This window comes from Chelon labrosus (assembly GCF_963514085.1).
Source record: "Chelon labrosus genome assembly, chromosome: 11".
NCBI classification, from domain to species: domain Eukaryota; kingdom Metazoa; phylum Chordata; class Actinopteri; order Mugiliformes; family Mugilidae; genus Chelon; species Chelon labrosus.
Window position 1 is genome coordinate 17,518,377 of NC_140344.1, and position 26,701 is coordinate 17,545,077.

Here is a 26,701-nt window from a genome sequence, read left to right on the forward strand (position 1 = left end):
CCTTTCTTGACAAATGTTATTTTATAAACTTCTAAACATTTCTCTCATGTCTTCTTCAATAAAATAGCTTCCCAACGATTTCAATTTAAAAAGTCTTCAGTGCTAAAACTCGTGCGCCAGTTCTACATGTGTGCTCTTTACGCTCCAGTGTGCTAATGACTTATTTATGGTTTACATACATGGCTGCTCAAGGAGGCAAGGGCAATGAACACTTTCCCATGTAGATGTATCATGGACTCAAAAATGTGCACATGCACAAACACATGCATGCACACCAGTCGATTTGCATGCTCCATAATATCTATATGCGCAGCCCCAGACAAATGGACCCATATGCTGCCGCCAGACAACCTTATTGATGTTGGCTTGTCCGCCTCGTAGCACCAAGGCTGGGGCAAGCAGGTTCAGGGCTGCTGGTAGGATGGAAGGATAGATGGGAATCTTTTCCTATCCATATGTCTCGAAAAGACAGAATGAGAGATGGCGATGGTGCCAGGATGAAAAAGGAATAAATCTGTTCACAGTGGCAAATTGGACTTGCAAGGTAGTCAATGACGCCACAGTTACGAAACCCATCCAGCTTTAGCTTTTATCATATTGGTTCCAGTATTTGTGTTCACATACATTTTCACCTTTTTCAAAGCTTTGATTTTCTATAATTCCAAGCTTTACTCTCTTTCTTGCCTCTCGGTAAAATGGCAGCCAATACTGTGTGTTTTATTGGATCCTTCTCTTCAGTTTTTGTCCTCTCACCAGCAATCTATTTCTGCGTTTATGAACCCTGTGCAGCAGTTGCCAGGTATCCTATTACCACCCTTCTCCCATGTGTAGACAGCTGCCAGTACGCTGAATTAAACCCAAATATGAAATCAAGGTTGAAAGATTGATGCTCATCAATCCTCCCAGGGATACTTACATCATCCTAAGTGTCTCACTGACCCTCGATGCTCTCATTACGGCTTGTTAAAACAATTAAAGGTGACGTGTGTCAGATTTATAACTCACCCCTGTGTGTGTGTGTGTCTGTACATGTATGCATGGGTGTTTTGTTCTGAACAGATGTGAGCATCTGGCGTTGCAGTTAGGGCCATTAATACACGTCCAGAGGTGTTTGTACGTGGATGTGTCCGCTTTTTGGCAGCAGCTGTTGTTGTTCTTTCTTTCTATGTGCATCTTTGTAAGTTGTCTGACATGCCTGAGTTTAAACATGCATGTGTGTTTAGACACAGATACACAAATACAGACAGACGTATTTCTTTCTTTGTATAGATGAAAACACACTTTTGCATATACTTAAATCACACACGATTGCATCACCAGGAATATCTCCAAGAACTAAAAGTTTCCCGGATTTGAGTACTATGTTTGTTTTTTGTTCTCACGTACAGGACATCTTTAACTTGCAAGTCAACACTCGTAGAGAGGTTATACAAAACGACGGAAGGGCCTGATAACACAAGAAGAAAGAGCGGATGATAAAGACGAGGCCGACGTCTTTTGTCCCGTGTACCATCAATCTTGCGGGGAATGTTGTCTAACAAGTTCTAATGTGGGTACAGGTGGATGTTGGGTATTATTATATGTTAAAGACACTGAGTTATAATTAAGAGTGCTGCGTGAGTACCTGCTTGATAAACCACAACATAGTTTTCCTTCAGGCAAGAGTTGTTCTTTTGTAGAGTTCAGTTAACAGGAATGCTGCAACTGCCAAGTATCTCTTGAAGAGCCCCCATCCACTGCACCATTTGATAAGTGTTAATTCACCCACTGAAAGTAGTTACGATCTTGTATGACCTCGTCGTTCGTTCACTTGCAGTTTTTTTTCCAGAGCAACGTTGTCAGCGTGCTGTGTTTCATGCTCCAACCACCAGAGTGTGCTGTGCGATGGGTTTCCTTGTCTTGCCCAAGGCTCCCAAAAACTAATGAGCCTCAGCACTTGAGTGTCCAGCTGAAAGGGGAGCAGGTGGCTGAAGTGGTCTTCGTACTTCTTCCTGCACCATCCTCAAGGGGAGGTTAGAAGATTCACTTCTGTGCTGATCAAGGAGGACATCAGCAGAGATGAAAAAAAAATATATTGCTTAGGATTAGCGACTGCCTTCTTTTTAGATGTGTGGAGACAGTAAGAGTACACCTTTGTCTGCTCGGCTGCTGTGAATGACTTGCGGGCCACTTGGCCCCAATAAACACGGAGCTTCAGTGGACACCCACACACTCCTCTGTCATCACATCTTTCTCAGACGCACAGGGGCTTGCGGAGGGGACCAGGTGGGGAAGAGGATAAGAGTGAATGTGGTGACCAAGGGGCTGTTAGGTATATAATTAATGACCCCGTCCTGCTTCTCCTGCTGTCCAAAACAGAAAGTGAAATACAGAGAGGGGAAAATGACGGGAAGGAGGGGGACAGCCCGGGACCACACGATTGAAAGTGGGGAGCATATGTTTAAGGCTTGATTAATAATTATGAGTTGTGTCATTGACTGAGTGGCTGTCCCATTACCCCTGCTGTCTGCTGGAGGGGCAATTACTGGAGGTTTACCCCCCATCCTCCCACCTCCCAGAAATCTTCCCCATTCTCTCCCGGCCTTTTAATGCACCAAATTTTCTACTCCTTTCTCAGTTCCCTTCCCTGTTTGTAGCTTGAGCAGCATCTCTGTTCCCATGGCAATAAAGGGGGCAGAATGTAAATAGGTGGTAAATATAGGGCAGGACATAGGCTTAGAGAGAAACCTTGGAGTCACCAAGCCCTGTCTGTCACAGCACATCTTTTTTGTTTGTTTTTGACTGGGGTGTAGGCGAGAGGAGGTGTAGCAAGGACAAAGGCAAGAGAAGGGTGGGAGGTGACTGGTCTGTCTAGCTCAGAGGAAGGGGGGGACTATGGCCCCAGGGAGTCTGTTTGCCCTCCACTAAGCCCGCTATCTTTCTGGATCCTTCTTTGATCCCATCAATTTCCCCTGGACACCAGAGAGACAGAAATGAGACCGAAGTATTAAAATATACAGGGCAGTAGCTGACTGTCTGCTCTTAGTAATAAAGAAAACCACACGCTGAACTGCTGCAACTCTACATTTTGCCTTTACTATAATGAGAAGGATGGCCTGGAGTAATGTCAGGAGGTGGAGATGATCTCCTCAAATTACATCTCTCTCTCTTTTCCCTCAACCCCAGAGGCTCCCCTCCCCTTCCTCCTCCGCGCCTTAACAAAGACAATCTGCCTGAGTCGTATGGCCAGCATTCGGGATTGGTTTGCGTGGCAGCCGAGGAGCTGACGCACCTGTCAGAGGTGTGGGGCCCATCTGTACAGTAACAAGCAGCTTAGTCCCATGCCTGCAGCAAGAGGTGGAGCTGGCACAGTCTGGCTTGGGTTACTGCACTCCCGGGAGGAAGCATGCATGTGTGTTTACGGTCCTAGAAAGAGTAGTTCATGTTGGCTCATTAGAAAAATGAGGAAATGCAAGCATGAGTGTACGTGAGGGGAGGAGGAGAGGCAGGTGCATCCTCTTTGTAGTTTGCATTTGTTTATGCACATATTTAGTTAGTTTGTGGTTTGCATGCCTGAGGGATCGTAATGATTCATTGTCTATAAAGAAGGAGAGCTGTGTTGTTACGACGGGCTGAGAGGTTTACGAGAATTATAAGCACAGCTGTATCCTGCATGTAGACAAATGTGACTGAGCCAAAGGTCTAAAGAAGGAAAACTGCTTGCCGTGAGTGTGAGCGATACAGAAAAACCTAAATTAGTTAATACGATTTCACTGGTGATATTTGCCACAGAATAGATTGATCGTTTGTTTAATCACCAGACGTCTAATTAAACATTAACAAATTTGCTTTCTGATGCAAAATGTCCAACAGTTTAGTGGTCACATCTTCTGAAAATGCTACTAGTTTAAATTAAATAGAAGAAAGCCTTTTGGTCACAAAGTAATGAACAGAATATATTGAAAACGATCCCTTGGTGCAGCCACATATCTGTGACAACTTCTGTATGCAAACACACTGATATACACAAACACACACTAAAATGTGGAAGCCCGTGTTCCCCTCTTACAATATGCTCCTGTTTTCCGGTGGGACTACAATCATGTATAACCCATTTCCCCCCATGATCTGCTCTGTAAAGATTAAATATGTAGCCGTATCATCAAACATTTAACGCTCACACTGCTACAAATCAGATTCCTAATCGTGCGTGGACTTTGGGGGGGATGAGGACTCACGTGCATGCTTTGATCCTAAGTTGACGCGAGGGCGCTGTTTGCACGCTAGAGTAATTCATAAAAGTAGTGCAGACTTGCAGGCAGACGGGCATGCCTGCTTAACAGGTTGTTAATTGTTAAATCAGTGTTAGGGAAACCGTGCTTTCTTATCCACTTAATGGTGTGGTCGGGTTCGTGTGCGCCTCTCGGAGTCTATTTCTGTGCACGGCGTAGGCTGGGAAGCCTCCTCGGCACTGGGTAAAGTGGGCTAAGTTTACTGGGGCAGAAAATGCTAGAGCGTGACTCAATCCAGCGCCTCCATACAACCAGCCTCTGAAATATGCTTCTGTCGCGTTTTGTCTGCTCACTGCCTCTCAGACACACTTACTTCTCTTGTGAGAGACAAGGAGGACATGGGTGAAGAACCAAGTCAGAAAAACGTCTAAATACGTGTATTTATCTTATGAATGCCTTCTGATCTCTCTGCACGAAAGGTATTCCTTTCATTTTCTAATCACGTAACACAAAGAGCATTTTCTCTGATCTGCGTCTGGCCTCGCTTAAATTCAAGGTGACTTTTACTGCAGCAAGAATCACATAAGATATTGGAGTGCGCACCTGCCTCTCTCTTCATACTGTAGGTCTTTCTAGAAATCACACACATACACATAATTTCATGGACGCACACACCTGGCGCTCCAAGAGACACACAAATAGCACAAAGCCTTCCACTGTAATGTGGAATGACAGATTTAGGGTGCAGAGTGACACAGCAAAATTCAGATTACTAACAGTGCTGCAGTGGATGACTTAGCAGAATCCCTCTCGTCTGCGCTTTCTGTCCTTCGTCACCTGAGGCTGACGAAAATAGACAAAAAGAAGATAACGAGAAAAGACAGAACGGCTGTCAGCAACAGCCAAAAATACGGATCTGGTTTTTATTACGTAAAGATGGCTTACTAATAAAGCTCCCAGGCATTGCTGGAAGCAGAAGCAAATGCATTACATGGATAATAAATTACAGCACGACATTCACTGGGCCAATAAAAACCACTTGGAGTCATTTGACCAGACATGTGAGTAAGTAAAGTGCAGCGTGTGTGGCAATCTGTGCAGACTTTAACACCTACGTGTCCGGCGTGAAGACTGGCAATGAAACCTTGAGACGGTTTGATGCAAACAGGTGCTTAAGAGGCTTTATCAACATGTCTGGAAGAGACAGAGGCACTATTTCTGAGCGTGTGTGTGTGTGTGCACAGACCTCAAACCACTTGGACGGCTGCCAAGGGTTTGATTAGCACATGTCCCTATCTTCCACACCAGGTGGACATGACGATCAATCACGCTGACGGGGACGCTCGCTCTGTTCTCGGCACGCTGAAAATTAGATTCAAAAGAGCAAAACTGTCCTCGGATTTTTTATTTTTTTTGAGCATGATTCAGAAGCAGGAGGGGTTGTTAAAGCCGGTTTCGTGATGCAGCGCCTGAACTGCTGCTGTAGACACCACTGTGGTGTTCTTGCTCCATACTGGATTACCGGGCCAGTCCCGGAAGAAACTGGTGGTGGCAAAAAATGGAAGAACAACTCGGGCCTTGACTGCTTCTGCACGATTCATCTGAAGGTATCATATCCAGTGAAGCATTTTTCTGCTAATACTTCAAGGGTTTTAATGTAACTCATTTGTTGAATGATCTACTCTCATTATATTTTCATGTGCATCTATAAATATATAGAATAATTACTGTTTATTTACATGTACATGATAATATATATTATAGGAAGTGTGTACAAGGATTCATAGGGGATCCATAAATTGCACCTTTATCTGTTTGGAAACAGTAGCTTGGCAGTTCAAAGTCCCTCTTTGCTGTAAATCGAACTCTATCATGTGTGTGAATGAACGTGCTTTTTGTGGAACATAATGTGTTCTTTTATTATACAAAGATGCAAGACAACGTTCAGCTGTCTGTCAGATGGCTGCTGTAAACACTGCACTAACGATTCACTCCACTTACTATCTCGTGCACACACGCAGGCACACACACACACGCTGGATTATATGCAGAAATCTGGGTTTTAACCCTTGCCGTGCCAAGAAGGTGTCACACTGGGACCTGCTGTCCTGCGCTACCTCTCTGCTGGGGGTTAAGCTTTTCACTAATGACGAATCCCAGTCTGGACGGGCTACCTGCCGCTCTCTGCATTCAGACTCTGCTTCACAAGTCTTAGTGGCCATATACTGTCCATCTCCACCACGCTGGGTGTATTTATAATGCATGAGCGGCACGCAGATGAGAATTAGAAGGATATTTCGGTTCAGCGTTGCACATTCACAGCAGGCAGCATTAGGAGGGCCTTCTGTAAGAAAGCCTCCTGAGGGCGACAAAGAACTAATGGATGTACACTCTTTAACACCCAGTGGTGTGTATTATGGTATGCATCACGGTGGTGCGATAGCCCCTGTCACAACCCGGTGCTCCGGACTACCGAGCTGATGTGAGGACTGATGAGTGGCTGTTCCTGTTGATTTTTTGCAGGGACTATTTGCAAGGGGTAGCTGTGGAGCAGTGGACTTATAGGGTCACTGGTATGAATTGCCTCTACATTCATTAGTGCCCTTGAGCAAAGCACCTAGCACTACAATAATATTGTGTAGGTCTCCCTTGTGACTCCAAAACAGTTGTGACTCATCAGAGAATGGACATGGGCCTTCTGAGGGTGTCCTGTGGTGTCTGGCAACAGGACGTTAATTAGTGGAGGCCTTTGGGTCCTATGGTTTGAGGGGAGGGGCCTCTGTGGATCAGGCTTGTTCCAGTACATCCCACAGATACTTGATCAGTTTGGGACCTAGTGAATTATTTGGAGGCCAGGTCAACACCTTGTGCTGTTTTTCATGTTTTTATTCCTAAACCTTTTTGCGTGTGTGCCTGTGTCAGGCTGCATGCTGCTGGGGATGGCTGCTGCCATCAAGGAGTATCATTGCTATGGGGTAGGGGTGTCTGGTCTAGTCTATGTGGGTGGTACATGTCTAAGTAACATCCACATGAATGCCAGGTCCACTAACAATGGTCAGTGTTATTCACTTCTCCTCTAAGTGGTTTTAATGTTGTGGCTGATCGGTGTAAATGGCTAATGGTAGTGGTATGAACTCATTCTCTGATTTCCTTCCGTACCCTGATTAATACCACTTTCTTGTGTGGAATGTGGTCTCACTCATTACACTTTGTTACTGTATGAGGTCACATCCTGTTTGTTGGTACAGTCCAGCTTAACTGACCCAGCCTTTTAGTTTCTTTGTAAGCCTTGATAACTGAGAGAGGACGGGGGGTACATTCCTCCAGCACTTGCCAGAAAAACAAAAACAACCCCTCTCCATGGACGTCCCACCAACATCCTGCTTCTCTTCTGCGTTCCTTCCCCTCTCATTGAGTCACCCTGCCACGCAGCCTTCCCACTCCCCCGTACTCCTCTTTTTCCCCATCAGCCCTCTACCCCACATGCCCTGTCCTCTACAACCCCCCCGCCACCCCTCCCTACGAATGTTACATAAGCTTCCAGTCATAGATCCCAGCCATATCGCTGTTGTTTTCCCCCCTCCGTGTGTGTCTACGGCAGCCTCAGCATCCAGGGCCAAGCCTTAATGAGGCTGTCACAAAGGCCCATTGATGAGAGGCCCAGTGTGAGAGAGGATGACCCCAGCCAAGAGCACCCAGAACTGTGCATCAGCTGCCCGGGGCTCTCCCTCCGCACAAAGACGTCCACTGTGGACAGAGACCTGAAAAGGCTGGGAGAAGGACAAGAGGAGAGAGAGGGAAACAGGGAAAAGAGAATGAACAACTCAAACAACTCAAAAAATGTGAGATAGGAAGAAAAAAAATGAAGTAGACGTATGACTTCATCGCATAGTAGTTGGTTCGCTGCTCCCCATCCAACCTCCGCCTATCCTCCGCTTTGCACCCTAGCAGGAACAGTGAGACCCACCCTCTGCCCTCCCTCTGCCAGGGAGTTCCTCATCTCCCTCAAGGATCATAACTCAGATCTGAAGAAGAGGCTAAAGACTAAAGAAGTCACAGGTTGAATCCCTCTGACAGGACCCCCAACTCTTTTCGGGGAAGCTTTGGAGCGCTGATCGGGACCCTGTGTTTTGTTTATCAGATTTGGATTTACACCTGGTGATTTGGGCAGCTGCTCTGGATGGAGAATGAAATTAAGGGTGCAGAGCAATTAAGCTGAACTATCAGAAGATGCCATGGCTCTCAATTCTTCGGAGAACTGGCATGTTATACTGCTGACATGGCTTAATCACGTTCTCTAAGGCACTGCCAGTATCCCGTGATTACACATAGCAAACGACAGGAGAAATTTTTGAGGTTTTGCTGAGGAGTTTTGTAGAAAAAAAAAACTCGGCTGAACGATGACTCTCTCGGCTCGTCTCGAGGACTTGGAGGTGACCCTGGAACACATGCTTATGGATGTTTTTGTAAGTCTTCCCACTTTTCTTCTGTTCAGTCTGATTTGATCCTTCGTCACAACTTTCCCCCTCTTCTCTCTGGGTTTCAAACGGGTGACCTCTATGCTGCATAATTACAGTTAGAAACCAGAGGCCAACATATGTTCTTTCCAGATGCGCTCTCATTAATTGGCACAGAAAAAAATCCCACCACCCCATACAGATTAAGCGTGAACTTCTGTGCATGAAGAGAGATTTAGAGAAGAAATTTATCTAATCTAACCTGGACAGCATGGCCTAATATTTATCTCAACACGGGGTTAGCTAGTAAATTAAAAGTTTGGGAATGTTAGCTCAGCATGTGAGTAGCTTTCATCCAACAAACTACAAAGTGTTAAACCTACTGAGCTTACTTCTGCTTTCTGTGGTCTGCAACCTTTGGATTTATCCAAAGATAGCTCTAAATCTTCTGATTAGAAATGAACGAAATCTCTAAATAAAGGAAGTGGGAATTAGGAATGAGGGAATAAGAGATGACAGAGGAATGAGAATGAGACGGAAAGTCTGATGGATGTGATAGCCATGTTTCTATTGCCCGTGACGCTTGGTTAGAGGTAGATTACCAGGCCCCTGCGGTTTCCAAAAGCTTTCAGGCTGTGGGAAAGAACGAGTGCTCCACAGTGCACACAGGCATGCACGAAAGACATCTGCATGCAGTAGTACGTGTTCTACCTCTGCGTGGACACGCGCGCTTTGTAAATGTGACAACAGAATCCCTGGTCGCTTTGATCCGTCGGCTGCTGTAATGAGTTTGGTCGTTAAGCTGCTGTTTCCCTTTAACATTGTTTACAGGCACAGACATCTGTCAGAGGAAACTGTAATCTGTCCTTTGCTGAGATACCCTGCGCTTCCAATGAACGCTATCAGCCCTCCGTCCACTGCTGCAGGGCATCGTTGTCACTGATATATGCAGAGATTTGATGCCTGAATCCATCAACCTATTTTGGAGATTTGGCCATTTTCATTTATCCAATGGATGATTTACGACTTGAGGCAATAAAGATTATGGCCACAACAGGATCTGGATTATTCATGCATTGCATGTGGGATGTTAAAAGGAAGGCAGGGAAATGCTTTCCTTCCTCCACGTTTCCTCTCAGCATTCTAATTAGACTGCTTATTTATTTATTTATTTCTCTAATTGCTGGAAGAGGCTGGAAAACAGAGGGATATCGGGTCACTTTGCATACTCAAATGAGAAATATTCAAATTGCCTGCACCCTTTCCAGTCTGGTTGCTCGACGGAATGGCATATGGCAATGTGTGCACACAGACATGGCCACACACAACATGCAAACATGAGTAAAGAAGATGCCTGTTTCACCAAACTGTCAAAAAGTGCAGCAGTGGACGGTGCAATGCTTTAGGCATCTTATATCACTGAAAACATTTAGTAATTTTTGAGTGAATGGACTAGCATTTACAGTGTAAAGTGTTTGTGTGGGTGAATTAAGACACTAAGCCCAGAGTTGAGGGTCGTTAGAAGAATATTAAGGATCATTAAGAAAAATGGCAGCAGTTCTTCATCCTCCAGTAGAGAGGGACCTCCGGAGTCCTATCTATCCTGCTCCGTGGCTTAGTGGAGCAGCTATATTCAAGGGTGCACAGCTATTTTCATTAGCACAGCAGCACATATGAATGATTCATGAAAGCAGAAAGGATCCCAGGCCGTGAACTTCCCTTACAGCCTCTTTCACTACAAGAAAAGGAGGTCAATATTTAGTTGACTTTAGCAGTCAGAGCAAACTTGAGTCAAAAACGGAGTCCGGCTCTAGATGTTTCAGGTCAACACTTTTAAGTCGTCAGTGTTCGAGATTACTATCAAAGCTTTAAAGCACCGGTCTGCACAACATGGTTTCAAAGTCATGTCAACCAGCTTAAGGTTCAGGAGTCTGGAGCTGACATTTTTGAGAAACTCTACCGCTGGCTTTGACATGAATAAAATGCGACCTGCTGATTTTATTTATTTATTTATTTTTTCATTCCCATAAAATGTCGGTTTGTGGTGTCATATCAGCTCCTGCCAAAGCTGCTGTGTATCTGGCCTGCTGAGCCGTGAGTGAGCCGTGATGGGAGGACACGGGGAAGGGGAGAGGGAGAGAGATGGATGCCTCGTACAAAGGCTGACAGCCACATCAGGAAATTCAGCGGCGTGATTAAAAATGCATTCAGTCCTTGTGTAGTTTAATTGAATCTCCTCCTCGTGCACCCCCACAAACGTCTCCACCTCCCAATCATCTAACCCCCCACCCCCCACCCCAACATCCCTTCTGTGATGCAGGCCTGAAGGCACAGCTGAAAACACCCCTTCTCTCGCTCCTCTTCCTCCCTTCTTTCCTCCCCCCCATCCCCCTGGTTTCCTCTGGCAGAGAAAGACCTCAGCTGGATGGGATTGTTTCCATCACAGCTGTACTGCACTGCTCCGTTTTGCTCTTTTCAGCACTGTCTCCTCTCTTTCCCGCAGCCACAAAGCGCTAGTTTATGTCTTTGGGAGAGCCAGACTGCCACAAAGGGTCTCTGAGAGCATTCGCTCTGCCAGAAGCACAAACACTGTGACGCACTGATACTAACAGCTTCTTCTCCGCAGTCCGGCTCGTACTATACAGCATGTGCATTCTCTTTTGACTGTGCTAGATGAGTTGATTCAGATAGCGGCTACTGTCTTGGTGTATTATGTGTGAATATTTTGTTATGTAACGCGCGTGTGCTCTGCCCAGTGACAAACTTGTTCAATTATAGCAATCCGACCTTTTCCCTCTTTCCATCTCGCCCTCGTCTCTCTCTTCCTCTCCCCCTCTCGCCACCAAACATTTGTCATCCAGTCTGATTTAATCGGATCTAGGTATTGATTGGCGAGCGGCTGGAATCGCAGTGTCACGACAGACATTTTCACAGCAGTTCCCTCACACTTTGTCGTACAGCTTTTCGAGCCTTGTGCCCAGTTAAATACTTTTCTTACTGTCAACAAATCCTTAGAAAACACCAAAAATGAAACATGCCATCTCTCCATGTTTTTTTTCCTCATTTTCTAAGCCCGTCTACATGAATCAGCCCCAAGCTCATTTCTTACTGCCGAAGATGTAAAGACTTAAAAGCAGGTCAAAGAAAACAAGTTGTAAATAGCGCATTTGGTGTGGCCCACTGTGGATTGAGGGGATGACTTAAAATGAAAAGACAAAAACATGTTCCCCAGGACAGTGATGGCCCATTTATGTGCTTTAATTGATTCTGGAAAACAGCAGAGCTCAGAAAAATAAACTAAATCACAGTTGAAATCCTTGAATTGTTATTTTTTTGCAGAAACCTCCAAAGAATGAATGAAATTTGAATAATAAGAGTCGACTTTAGCAATCAGACCTATCTCATTAATATTTTCTTTCCGCCGAATCACCCAGGAATAACTATAGAAAAGACAATTATCATAAATCTGATCCAGTTTATGCACGCTCATCTATAAACTCTTGAGCTATTATCATTCATCACGAGATTTCCATCGCCTTCAGATTCTGATGCCGACTGGCCCAGCGTACACGGAGGCTTTCCACTAGGCTTAGGTGAATAATTCAGAAGGTTTGAATGCTATTCGCTGGGGCAAATTGCACATCTAGCTCCCCATTCAAGTCTGCTGCTGGCCTCATAATAGACTGCTGATTGGCCCATTTGAATGATATACTCTAATTCCATTAAGGCATAAATGACTGTAGAATAGTAGTTGTGTAAGTCTGGTCGTGGACTGTGCTCGGATATCTTTTGCAAGGTAATAGCTGCCTTGTCAAGGTTATAAACATTCAGTCCGACTTCATTCCATTGATGCCGATGCCTGAAATGTTAATCACACCGAGCTGCACACATATACACTGTATGCACACACACACACTGTAGCCTCGCAGCAGGTCGAGCAGATGTGAGCTGAGCGACACAATTTGACCAGGACAACCTGTGCTCGTGTCCCACCAAATCTCTCTCCGAAATACAAACATGTCCCAGTTTTCACAGTGAGTCACACAAATGTCCTTGTTTCCTAAAATAAATAAATAAATCTAACAGGCTTTCTGTCATACCTTTTACCGAGCGCGTAAAAGTGTTTCCCAGGCCTCCTTACACAGACACTGCCGAGGGGATGATAATTGAAGTGGATGCGCCCCTGTGGAGAAGTCATTATGATTGGTTCTGGCCTAATGAAGGGTGGGAGGACGCGCTTTCTGCTCATCTCACTCTCTTGAGAGACGGAGAAAAACAACACTAGCACAGGAAGCGGAGAAAAGAGCTGCTATCAGGGTGGCTCTGTTTAGCTACAAAACCGTTTATCTGTTTTTCCTCGCAATGTTGCTGTAACTCAACTCTTCGTAATTTGCGGAGTCTTCGAGCATAAACACTCAGCCCCCTCTCTGCCCGGGCCTGGGATGAGGAGAGGAGTCCAACTACGGGGCATTTCCATAAACACACACTCCCACACACAAAGACACACATGCACGGACGGTAGGGATGAGTCAGACGCCCGTGGGCAGAGACTGGCTGGGTTATCAGGGTAGATTAATGCATAACAACGCTGGGATTCTACAATCGAGAACCACTGCTTTTTGTTATTACCACTCCAAACAAAGATGAAGCAGACAATTAAAACTCCTCCGCTCTGTTTCCCTCATTAGCATCTCTTATAACCAGGTAATCATTTCTGGTTCTTTTGTGCATGTTTTCTTTTTACGGAAACGTATGAATAGCTGCCAGTTCATTTTGAGGACACCTGCTTCTGTCACGTCAGAATCTCCCAAGTTTTTGGTTCGATTTTTGTATTTTTATTCCCTGGTATTTACACAGGTTTGCATTTCAAGTGCAGATCCCATTCGCCTTCGTTTTTGCACGCTTGCCGACTGAAATGGGTCATTGTGCATCAAGCCCGAGGCAATCAAGAATAGTAACACGTTGTTTTCGGTTTATTTATTTATTTGCTTTTCCTCCTGTCAAGACGAGGGCTTATCACCTCAGTGGAATTGAAGAGGAGGAATCTAATACATTTTAAAACGCGGTGAAAGAGGGAGAACAAAAGCACACAAGCCGCGCTTAAACTGTTCAATTAGGCGAGTGTATTGTCATCTCCCCGTCAAGGTGTCATACGAGAGACCCATGAAAGCAGCGAGGGTTTGTCTCCCGAATCAGCAGTGGCAGTTAATCTCTGTCTGAATTAAGATCAAGCACGCGCATCACACACAGCAGCTATCACGCTGTAGAGAAAATGAATCTCTTTTTTTTTTTTTTCAATTCCTCCTGCATGCCATCTGTAAAAGCTGCATGTCTGCAGACTAAGTTTATAAATAGCCCTCTGATATTTCTCATGTAGGCCACAGTCACTCACACACTGATGTGGGCCAGGGTATTGAATAAATAACGCTTACTGGGGATTACCACCGCAGACGATTTCCTCCTGTATGCTTGTCGCTCAGCTTTAACATTGTATTTGTGTGTGTGTGTGTGTGCAACATAGTGTATAGTATCATGTCACTGAACGTCAGGCTTCCTCACTTAAAGAAATTATATGCGCGATGGATGGTTTCTCATTTTCAGTGGTGGCTTTAATCTGATTTTACATCCTGTGATTTCGCAAATCACATCATGGCTATGATAACAAAGTCAAATATAACGGTATTATAATCCAGTGCTACTGGTCAGCTCTCTCACAGATGCTCCTATATGTGTGCGAACGTCCGGTTTTGCGCACATGTGTGCAACAGCTTTCCATGCTTGTGTCGATTCAGTTTAGTTAGTTAGTCAGCCGACAGTTGAGCATCGACGTGCAGAAGCAAACAGGGCTCCGCGGTGAGTGATGACGAGAATATGACAGTAAGTCACTAGGTGCAGCTGTAACTCATGGAGCCAATAGCTTTAATGGACATGTAAAGACCACCGCGGTGGATACGCGGGACTGACTCAGCTGAATGGGGCTGCAGCTCTTGTGGTTGCCACTGACATGATAAAAGGTCTCCGCAAGGGCCAGACACTCGCTTCTCTACTCCGGTCGACTACTGTCTCTGCTTTGTGCAAAAGGAAAAAAAAAAATCGGGCCAATTTCTACACTTTTACCTATATTAACAATGAACCAAGTGATAGCGTTAGCAATATCTGCATGCATGAGCAATGTGCATGCTTGACTGCAAAGATGCATGCCTGAATGTGTGTGTATTCCCCTTCTTTGTGTCCAGACACTGGGAGAGAAAGCTGGATGTGGGATTTCAGAGATAATCTCCCAACCAGATGGCAAAACATCCCATATTCCTTTTGAGGTTCCCCACGTGATCCCCTGAAAGGGCTGGGTATATATGTGTGTGTGTGAGGGTGGTGGGGGTACATGTGCTCACATACAATTATTATTGGATCACGTGACGCCAGTGCGTATGCTAATAAGAGCTGTAACGTCACATTAATCCAGTGACCTGGTTAAGCCCCCAACTGAAGGAAGTGAGTGTGAGGGGAAGGGAGGGGAAGCTGCCGGAGCTGGAGAAGAGAGAGGAGAGACAAAGCGCACTCCCTCTCCCCTCCCGTACACTCTCACACACTCATTCACCTCAGGAGCGGCAGAGTGGGAGCGTGGCTGAGCGGAGCAGAATGGGTTGTGTTTTAACACAGAGGGAAACAGAAGCAGAGAGAGGCACATAGGACCGGTGTGGGACTATCACATCACACACTTCCTTCCCTCATACACACCCACGCGCAAGCTCGCGTGAACCATAGCTGTCAGGCTGGACGGGACGGCGAGGACACCCACTTCGCACACTCACACAAATGCTCACACACCCACAGGCACACACACTCTGGAGCGTACCATGGTGGTCCAGGGAGCGGTGACGCCCGGGAGGACCCGCCGGCTGATGCTTAAGCTGCCGGTGGGGACTCTGCGGAGGAACAGTGGAGAGAGGGTAAGACACAAGCTTCCCACAATTCCTCTCCTTCACTTTCCCTCCCTTCTTTTGCGACTCTGAGCATGTGTGTGACCGCGTTTTCTCTTGCCTCTCTGTGTGTCAGTGGGATTTAAAAAGGTTCTTGGCTAATCCAGGGAACCGTATTAGATTTGAGTTGGTGGAAGGCAAGTCAAGAGCAAAGCTTTTAATCTCTACAGTGGACAATACTTCTCTGTGTTTTCTTCCCTGTCAATCTGGGTCTGTCAATCTCTGCAGTCTGCCTCTGTCACTGCTAATGTATTCCACTGCCGTCCTCGGTTTCAAGGTTACAGGGAAGTCTCACTGTGGGAGAGCTGTCTTTGAGTGCTGCTTGTTTGCTTGTCACTTGTCGGCGCAATTAAACTTGAGACTTGACACACGAGTTAGATTCCTTTTATCAACCAAAGCCGCACATAGACTCAATTTCAGCACGATTTAAAGTGTTAAATACTTAGGCAGACTTTTTAATAGAGTAAGTCAGTTTGTCTGCTGGGTGTCAGAAGCCACAGTGTTTATGTGTTTGTGTATCTGGTGGGTGTGGACTGAGGACTGACGATAATAGGTCCCAGTTCAGATATGGAATGTGCATTGCAAAGTTAACCCTTGTGTCATTTGTTGAGACAGGCTAAAACATGCCAGATGATTCACATCTTCTGCTTCTCAGATAAGTTGTTTACGGTGCTGGAAAGCCGTGCGCGTGTTTCCCCATTGAATTTCTCCCTTGATGCATGTCAGCGCTCTTTCATGTTGCAAATATGCTGGCATTAGGTGTGTCGAGGTGATGAGCGAGCCAAGCTTTCGGTTCCTTGAAAATAAAACTCTCTCAAATTGCGAGGTTCTTATAGGATCATGATGATCTGAAATCTCATTCTTAACTGCGGTTCCATTAACGCGCCTCTTTGAGTGACTGGTGACTTCTGCTTGCCAGGAGCTCTTTGCAGGAATCTGCGGCCCTCTTTGTAGTTCTCGTTGTGATTGAACGTCTACACAGAGGACTCAGCATAGAGCGCGTGCACATACTGTACACGTGCTATCGTAAATTACAGGCTGTGAGTCTTTATTGGATGAAAACGGCTTTCATTTTAATAAGCCCAGATTTACGCGCATACCCCCACTCACTAGAGATACATAAAACACAACCCGACTCCATTTCAGAGGAAAACTTTTATAGTCAAGTTGGGAAGCAAAGTGTCAGAAAATGTATGTTTTATTTTCTTCCGATGCTTTCCGGTTTCTCTATCCAAAGAGCGGAGGTTATTAATTCAACAAACGGATAATCTGTGATCCGCCTGAACCAGGCCGGCTGTCATAATAGTCCTTGATTGGAGAGTATTCACTGTCCTTCTGAGAGAGGTAATTGCTCCCGGTTGATTGGCTGGAGCCACGAACACTCACAGACACACACACATTCAGTCAAATCACCTTGATTAATGGAGGAATGCAGATTTTCACACAAGAAAAAGAAAATCTCTTTCTCTCTCTTGCTCTCTCCTGATTGCATTCCTTTTCTCTGCCTCCCATTTTTCTTGCAACCAGCTGTGTGCAGGCAGACTGAAGGAGGATGACTTATTGTGATTTACATCAACTCACTGCCGTTATTTTCTGCTGCTGCTCTGAAAGAACGACTAGACAGATGTACATCGGGTCACTTTGCAAGGTAGTGAATGCATCAGATTGTCAAAATAGTTTTCTATCAAACTGCACAGGCAGAAGAAAAATGGCCAAAAAAAAAATAATGTAAATGATCAGAGTGTTCGACTCGTTCCTTCTTCTTCTCTCGTGGCAGGTGAACAAAGCTCAGTGATTTACAGGTTTCCACACGAGGGGCTCTGTAAATGTTGACTGTCTGAGGGGTTAGGACTTTTTTTTTCCTCACTGAGCCTCTGAAATACTTTCACTTACATATACACAGCTGCAGCTCCGTCCTGCTCTGACTTGTCATGTTAGATAACTCATTGCACTCACATCCAATCTCGACCTCGTGCAAATGCGTCAGCTGCGAGGAGGGATAACAGCCTGCAAAAAAAAAAAAAAAAAGAATAGAAAAAACATATATTGAACATATCCGTGCCTATAAGCCACTGACTGAGCGGACTGAAATGTATTGCTAGAAGCTTACATCCAGTAAAAAGCACTCGGTACACTTGGAAAAAGTTTTTCATATCCTTCAGCATTTCCTTGCGAACATGCAGAGGTTACCGGATGTGCATCCCCACCGGCTAAGCGCTCTCCTCCAAACGATTAGCATTCAGTAGCTTGTTGGAAGGACATATATTTTTATAAATGGGTTCGTCCTGATTGCTTTTCACCTTCCAGATCGCAGAGTGAAAACCCATCTTTTCATCTGTGCCCTGTCGCTTACCTAACGCAGATGAATCGACCCACATCTGCGTCAGTAGTTTCTGATGGATGTGGGTTTCTGTCACCGTTAATTGAGTAATATCTGCAGGAAGAGAATAGCCGTCTTTGTTTACAGTCAGCAGCTATGACACATTTGAGCAAAGCATGGCTCGTTAAGTGTAGAACAATAGATTACTCTGCGTCTTCTCGTTGTTGCCTGAAAATACCGTCTGCAAGTAAAAGGTGCGTGGACAAAATGGGATAGAAACACTTACTGGTAGTCCTCTCAAAACATTTAGGTGTTTACAGCACAATACGATGATAACAAATTGCACAGTTGGTGTCGACAGCTTCTTTGAGGGGATGTTTTCTGTTTAGATTACCTCTGTGAGCAGACTGAATTAGGATTATCCTCTGCTTTTGTTGCTATCATGTTAAGCTGCTGAGCTCTTTTCTACGAAATTAAGAACAAAAAAACAAACTAACAAATAAAGGGATGAGAGGATGCTGGAAAGATTGGCGTGTGTGTTTGTGTGTGTTTTGGCATTCGGGGGGAGTCAGACAGAAACAAAAAAAAAAAGATTTTAGGAGGATGAATCACTCTCCAAGGAAACATGTTGTTGTCAGGGGCACCGCAGGGGAGTGAGGGCATGAAACTGGGAGGGGTGGATCACTGTCAGAGAAGTTCACACATATATATACACGTCTAAAACCCACACTCACGAGAGGAATAGGAATGCAAGGAGACAATAGTGTGACTGTAATTTACCACTATAGGGCTGAGAGCTAGAGGCAGCCGGGCGAGTGATGAGGCAGGAATACTAATCAATCCTTGTTACTTTTAAACATCTTGCCTGGACCAATCCCAGAGAAGGTCAGCATTGGACTCCGGCATTCTGTGGGTCAGGTTGACGCTCTCCTTGATTCTCATCAGACTGATCTAATTGCCTCGACATTAGAGTCAGAACTCATTGAAGCGGCTACAAAGTTGAGGCACGAAAACATCCAAAAGAAGTTGAATGCATCATCCCTCTGTTAGCAAACGTCCGTTTGAGCCATTGAGGATTTGCCTCTAGAGTTCTGCTTTGCCTTTCAGCAGTATTGATTCCCCCGGATCTCAACATGCCCCCAGGACTGTAGGTGAGAAAGCCGTGGTCAGTCTGCCCAATTAGAGAGACAGAGAGAAGGGGAAAGAGGGGGAAAAGGAATAACTGGAGCTAAAGGCTCCTGAAGGCCCCTTTTGCACCACACCCTGTTCGGCATGAAAGGGGACCCCCCTTTTCTCCCCAAGGCGGCTCAGAAACGAAGAATGTTATTGAGCAAGCGAGGAAAGGGGGGCACGCGGGTGACTCCCGCCGTCTCCTCCACCCTCTTTCATCACTCTGTGCCATGATGTTTTTCCCCTCTTTTATTCCTGGTCCAAAACCAACCCGCAGACCCATAGACACACGGCACAGCTGCGTACAAGTTCAAAGTAAATCTGTACGGTGGACGATCAAACAATGAGGAGATGATCGCCTATTGACTGTGAGTGATGGCTGAAGGCAGTGAGCTGCTGATAATGTGTTTTCTCTATGGAGACAGTCCGCTAGCAGGGTAGCTATGGTGAGAGTGGACGCTTCTGTCCTGTGCCAAAACATGCCTGGTCGATGTCTCAGTGTTCGTGTGTTCCCATCCTCTGCCGCCTTCGTGCAGAGCTCAGAGTGATTTCTTCATTATCCCTTCTCATCTGTTCTCAGGGATAACTGCATGCAGTCCTCTCAAAAAAGACATACAGAGAGAAAAAATAAAGAGGAGTGTGGGTTGATGGGAAGATGTCTGTTAAATTCCATCTTCCCCCAAAAACAGGAAGTGGAGACCCCCGAAATGTTCCTTAAATATCTCCAGCACAATCTGTGCCCTTTGTTAGAAAGAGATAACACGTCTCAGGGAGAACGGAGGCACTGTCTGTGACTCACTCGTATGAACGGGTTTATTCATAGTTTGTGCGTGTGCTGCAAGAGTCTGTGTGCGGATCCTGCAGTGACGGAATGAGAGGGATGGAAAGGAGAGCTGGGGAGAAAGAGAAAGGTTTTTTTTCCTGAGTGGTAAAGGCTTTCTTGAAGATGATGGTGCTAGTTGGAGTACGTGTGCGTGGGTGTGCAGAAGTGACAAAGAAAGACAGAGCGGGAAAGGGTTAGGAGGAGAAGAGAGAAAGAGAGAGAGGGAGAGATGCAGTCTCTTGTTTTCCCGTGGGTGTACTGCAGTAACATCGTAATCCTCATTAATATTTATCTGCCAGGCAAAGTGGAGGGAATGATTAGCTTGAGAGAGGAAACAAGAGTGTGTGTGTGTTTGTTCGTGTGCGTGCTTCCTTGAGCGAACGCCCCTGTGTGCATGTGCGTTGTAGTATATGGGAGCATATAACACATGAACTAGGTCAACTTCTCCACTTAACAAGTCCAGATACTTGCAAAATATCTGAACTTGTTAAGATGCATGAGCGGGCAACAGTGTTTTTATTTAAATCATCTCAAACACCCGTAAGAGCAGGGAACGTGAATTGTCCATGCATGCACTTACATTCTCACACACACACACATATCCCTCTCTTGAGCCACATTACGTTATGTTATTGATTTCCCCCGCTCGCACCTCTAATACAATCACATTAAAGTAGACTGATCGGAATTGCATTTGAGAGCGGGTCTATACACATTTGTCACTTGTAATCTCTGTCGTTGTCACAGTGGTGTTTGTGTGCGATGAATGCGAACTGAAATCTGCAAAAAGCTTTACGCTCATAATCATTCAAAAACTGTAGCAAAAGAAGAGAAGAAGTGCCCCGACTAGTACCTTCGCACTTCCTCCTCTCTTGTATACAGCTGTTTTAGGGGATTTGTGGGCCGGAGAGCCTCAGCTGAGAACGTTCTTGTGAATTTATAGTGTAGGTGACCCATTTCCCTTCATCGCTCTCTCTCTCTCTCTCTCTCTGACTTGCCAGCACTCTAGTATAACACGCCTGAATGCGGATCAGAGAGCAGGAGGGAGATTGAGAGATAGAGATGTGAAGGAGAGATGAAAGATGAAAAGAGAGACGGGAGAAAGTACAGACTGAAGGAGGTGAAAGAGTTCACCCTTGGTTTTTCTATGCCAAAACAATATGTGTACGAAACACTTGGAAGAAATGACTAAATAATCACCACAGGGCTGAACGTAAAAGCCCGCACAGTGTCTTCCGCCCTCCGTCTTATTGCCATGGTAATAGCCGGGCCAGCTGACACTCTGGTCATGTCTGTTTACATCAGAGTGCTTCTCTGACCTTTCCCAGGATTCGGCGGGACATTGCAAACACATGGAATCATGGGAACAGTGCTCCGTCATACCTAACCTCCCGCACCCCCCCCCCCCCCCCCCTCCTTACCACAACAAATATTTACACCCCTCCCTCGTAAATTACATTGGCTGAGAGGTGAGCGTCGTCAGCCGACCCCCTGATTCATTTCGGAAAATTCGCACTGCAGGAATACCGCGCATTCCTCATGGGTTTCTCGAGACGCCAGCGAGAGCACATCACGAGGCCCTGAGAAACTGGTGGTGTGAAACGAGGGGGTCTCGGAGCATATGGTTTTTGTGGAGTTGAGCACATGAAAACATGAAATCGTCATTGGGGATTTGTATTTTTGTGAAAGATGCATTCAAGTGTTTCTAAAAAAAAAAAGAAACATGGCAGTAACTTAACTTTCAACAACAAATGAATGGAATGAGAGCATCGTAAAACAATCTCTGTGCATACAGACCCACACAAGCACCAGCTCAGCACTATAGGAGCGACCCTTCACATCGATAAACCCTCCCCATGAATCAAAGCTGGCTACGAAAAGCCATTCAATCCACACACGCGCAGTCTGATTGGGTTTGATAGAAAGGCAAAGAAATACTGTACAGTACAGAGTTATTGAATTCTCTATTGATTTAATCTCTCTAAGGGAAGACTGAGAAGAAATTGGACAAATGCAGGCATTTAGCTATGTAAATAAATAGAAACCAACACACATTCCTTTCTTTTTAAATGTTATGACTGACCTAAAAAAAAAATAATCCTCTGTGACCCAGAAGATCATCAGTCTGCTGGAGGTAGAAAAAGTGTGCGACTGCGTTCGACTTCAGATTTATTCTTACCTTCATATCACCCCAGACATCGATTATCCGTGCTGTATTGTTGTAGCAGTGCTCTTAAGCCAGAGTTTATAACAGACTGGCAAAGATTTACACACAGCCAGGGTAAGCTTGGCACAGCTTGTAAATGGGGTTTGTATTGCCTCCATGTGGCCATTGTTGCAAATTGGGTGCATGTAAGCAAAGGCAACACAAGATGCATTGTGTATTTCTATCGCAAATAAACAACTAAACCCATTACATTTATGTTCTTTTCGCATTCTGGGCGAGGATTATGTGTCGATTTGGCAACGAGGAACAGACTGGCAGAGCATTTGTGATTTTTTTTTTTAACTCTCAGATAGGTCAAACCAGGATACTCCAGCTTGGGAAAACTGGTTCATAGGAAGAATATCAAAAGAACTGTCTGGCTTGAATCTCAGCTCTATTAGTCTTTGGAGACCAGATGTCAGCATCTGAGTTCAGTTCACTCTGTGTACAAATAAGCCCGCATGCCTTCGTGCTTGTGTATCCTGTGTGTTTGAGTGTGTGCCATCTTCGTTTGTTCAGAATGACAAACATACAGATGGTGTCCCGTCTGAGCAGGTGCGTTAGAGGTACGCAGCCTGTAACATCATCCCTCTGTACTTGAAAGCCGAGGCAGCGAGAGAGAAAGTGAGAGGACTGGTTGCTTTCCTTGTGAGCTGCAGCATGAGAGTGCATATCGCTTTAAAAACAACTACCAGTCAGGGAGACGGAGAGACCGGCTGCATTTCCTTAGTGGGAATGTTTGTGTTTGTGGCGCTCAGGCCAGCGGACGGAGGTTGCCTTGCTTCAGTGAGAAAAGGAGAGAGGAGGAAGATGAGAGAAAGAGTCAGCAGGGACCACTGGCTGTGTGGGACTGGGACGGAAGGACTCGCAGGGTTTGACCTTGAGGAGGCATCAGACCGGTGATTCCCAGATAGACAGAGGACCTAGAGGGACAGAGGTGGGAGAGAAGACAGTCACAGGGCTACCCTGCCTCTCTGTGGCTTACCTCTAGAGATGACCCAGTTATTATCTAATGGAGCTAAGCAGTATCAAAAGGACAATGAAGGCTAATCATCTGCGCCTCTGAGGATTTTACCTGTAATGGCTTACCTGTATAATTAAGTTTTTGTTCATTTGATTCCTGTGGATGTCCCACTGATATAAACTCAAACTGCTGTACATCACTCCAGTTGACATCTTGTCACATAGTGCTAGTAGTTAGTGAAGTAATGGAGGCGTTGTTGTTGGGTTTAGACGAGGCGGTATGTATCCGACAAGGTCTTCTGTGGACTCTGACATCCACAGCCATCCGGCGGCTTCGGGTGCATTCCAGGAACCTTCCTGGGCCTCTGCATCTATTACACGGACACAGGTGTGTTTCAAGGCCACTTTACCAGGTAGGCTGCATCTCAAATGCACACAAAAACATTAGGGAGATATGCATGCCTTTTAAAAAGTGTGCAGGGATTACATTTCTAACTAAATATTGTCTGTTTACACACTGGGCCATGTGGCACATGAAAACTATTAGTAAGGAAAGTATTCGACACATGTGTCAAGGCTTAAAGGAGAGAGAGGCATGCTGGGAACAGATGATCTACTTTAGGCAGGTATGTCCTTCAGGCGCAAGGCCAGGGCCAGGGGCAGGGTTAAACTTGAATGATTTGTTTTCATTTAGCCTGAAGGACAGAAAAGGGTCATGGCTGCATTCCTGCCAAGTCCATCTACTACATAAAACACTTTTTAGTTTTATATTGTTACCATTGTGTATGGTGTTCTTTAGTTGCTGTTTTCAGGATGAAGGAAGCTGTGTTGCTAGGGTTAGTATTTAAGAGCTGGTAACTAAGCTAAGTGTTTCTATGCACATCCAATATGGGGTACTTGCACACAAAACACAGGCGCCGTTGTATAGGTTGACTGGCCACTCTCTTAACTCCCTTTCTAACTTTTGACACACCAAATGTGCCAGTTTGCTTCTATTTCTCTCCTTTGCATTACTTTAGTTGTTACTAAAAGCAAAAGTGCCTTCGGTGCCTTGTGTCTAGCTGTGATTCAGCAAAATGGCTGATCAGTATTCACTTCCCCATGTCAGGACTGGTACTCGGGGCTTTCATGGAGCAATTAGTATTCCTCACGCATCTCACCTGCCCTGTATGCAGCTGGCACCACCAGGACAAACCAAACAGGCTCACAGAGAGAGAAAGAGAGAGCGAGAGACTCGCTGAGCCTGTTGCTAAATGGCAAAAAAAAAGCACACGCTGCACTGCGGAACACAAGCTCATACAGTATCATTACATACATGCACACAAAGATAAACACGCACAGCATGCGCGTTTTCCTGTCTTTTTGCTCGTATCGCCTTTTTGCTCTCAGGAGAAGAATAAGCTAGATTGTTATTCTAACTTTTGTCTTCAAATGTGTTTTTCATGTACCTCAAGTTTAAGCATCCTGAGGGAGGGTAACACAATCAGAGGAAACTGAAATAAGTCGAACCCATCCTCAACACCCCCTCCTCATTTAAAGACAAACACGCAATGTCTGGCAGAGGCCAAGATGAAATACTTTTCAGGCGCAGTCCTGTTCCCAAGCATCCTCTGGAGGAGCGTTACCATGAGCATGAACAATATCTCCCCCTGGCCTGATGAAGTGGTATGGTCCAAGGTGGAGCAGTTAATAGTGGAGGGAGTTGCAAAGGCAGAGAAGGAGGGGTCAGTGTGTCAGTCTGCAGGATGGGGATATCCCTGGCTCACTGCATGGCCTCTCTGACCGGCTTCCTCTATTATTGTTAATGAGATACCCAGCCTCACACAACTGGCACACACACAATGGATAGAGAGAGACAGACAGACAGACAGACAGGCAGACAGAGAGCAAGACTGATAGAAAGGGAGAAAATCTGTGTCTTTATATTTTATTAGCCTGTTTTCACTCTCTCCAGTTCTTTTCCACCTTCTATTTTATTCCTTAAGTGAAAAAAATAAAACATTTTCCACTCTGACCTAAACTCGCTCCCTCGCTTTCAATCCGTCTTTCTATTTTTAACTTTTTTCCCTACTTAAATTACATTTCTAAAAACTCGCTGTCTCTGCTCTATTTTTAACTCTCGGTCTCAAAGGAATCCATCATCAGCAACACAGTATTTCTCAGTCATGACTCCTGCCCAGATATTTCACCACACACCGGTGTGCGACGCATGCTGTATGTCAAGGTGATGATTTTACGCTCACATTGCTTTGCATCTTCTGCAAGTCTCTGTGATTGACCTGCGGTGCTCCATTAACCAGCCGAATGCAACATTTGTGAAATGCTCACACAGACGTGCACTTATTTCTCTCATGAGAGCGGGCGGACGCGTGTTCACAGCTTCATACATCAGGCTGAGTAATATTGACTCAACAGCCTCCAGTCACACATTCTCCTCTGGTGGTGTGACCCTTTAAACAGGGTTAGCACCAGCAGGCGTGCGAGGGCAGGGCTCCTCTATGCTGTGTTAGACGGTGTCTCCTGGTAATTGTCTGTCATTTCTCATGTTGCTCTCCATTTGCAGTGATTTCAGCTGTGTATATTATATGTGTTCTCGTTTTTCTCCTGCCAACCCTCCCCTGTCCTCAACACCACACCCCATCCCAAAGGCAGGATATCCTGCATAGGGAAGACGCAAAGAGTGAAGACCATAGCAAACGCAGGTGGCTGGACTTCCCCTTAGCTGGAAGAATTTTGTGTGTACCTGTAGTCATTGCTGTACTCCAACTCACTAAACTGAAGCCATCATTTTTGTTCAGCATTTCTGCAGATTTTTTCAGACTTGATGAGACAAACATCCCAGATCGACTGTTTCCTGTTAAAACTTTTACAAATGACAGTAGCTGACAGGAAAATGGTTCTCTTACATGGCAAATAAACTCCGATCCAAGCTGTTTCCAAGCAACGCAGTACATATTTAAAATGTCACAGTATGTCACATTCATCATGCATATTCATTACGCCCTGCTGCTGAGTTAGCTTGTAGATTCCAGCGCATCATATTTGGGATTAAAACCCAGGCCAATCGACTTCCAGTGAACTCATCTGGTCCTGCTTCCTGTCAAAAACAATATGTCATGAATCACACTGCTTTCCCATTTGCGATACGAACCAGAAACACACCTTAAAAATAACTAAGATACACAATCCTTCTTCTGTCTTGGTTCATTTGTATCTGCTCACTTACTTCTTTTGTTTGTGGTCTGATTATCTGTGGGCTCTCTCTCTATGGGTATTTTATAGCAAGTGGATGTCTTGAAAGAAGAGTCCGTTGTGGTTCCCAGAAGCTCCCCAGAATCAGGTCACAATTGTACTCACTTCAGTTTATGAAGTCTCTCCGACTCTTACGTTCAATTTATCATCCGTTTGTCCTCATATTCCACTGAAACAGATGTCAATAAATAACCTCATGGCAGGCAGGCAAATGTCCAGAATGACAAATCTGTGTGTCCTTGTTAATTTCCAACCTTATTCCTTTTTTTGTCCCTGTTGTCCAGCCAAGTGGTTATTGGATAGAGGTTGAGGTTTGAAC

General features: G+C 45.3%; 1 protein-coding gene across 1 annotated transcript in view; it reads left to right on the plus strand.

Moving 5' to 3' along the window:
- Nucleotides 1-15,444: 15,444 nt before the first annotated feature.
- Nucleotides 15,445-26,701, plus strand: part of frmd4a (FERM domain containing 4A) — a 52,752-nt gene continuing 41,495 nt past the window's right edge. The window contains exon 1 of the mRNA XM_084555595.1: nt 15,445-15,618. Coding sequence (XP_084411721.1) covers nt 15,526-15,618 — 93 coding nt within the window. The 5' untranslated portion in view covers nt 15,445-15,525. The remainder of the gene's footprint in view (nt 15,619-26,701) is intronic.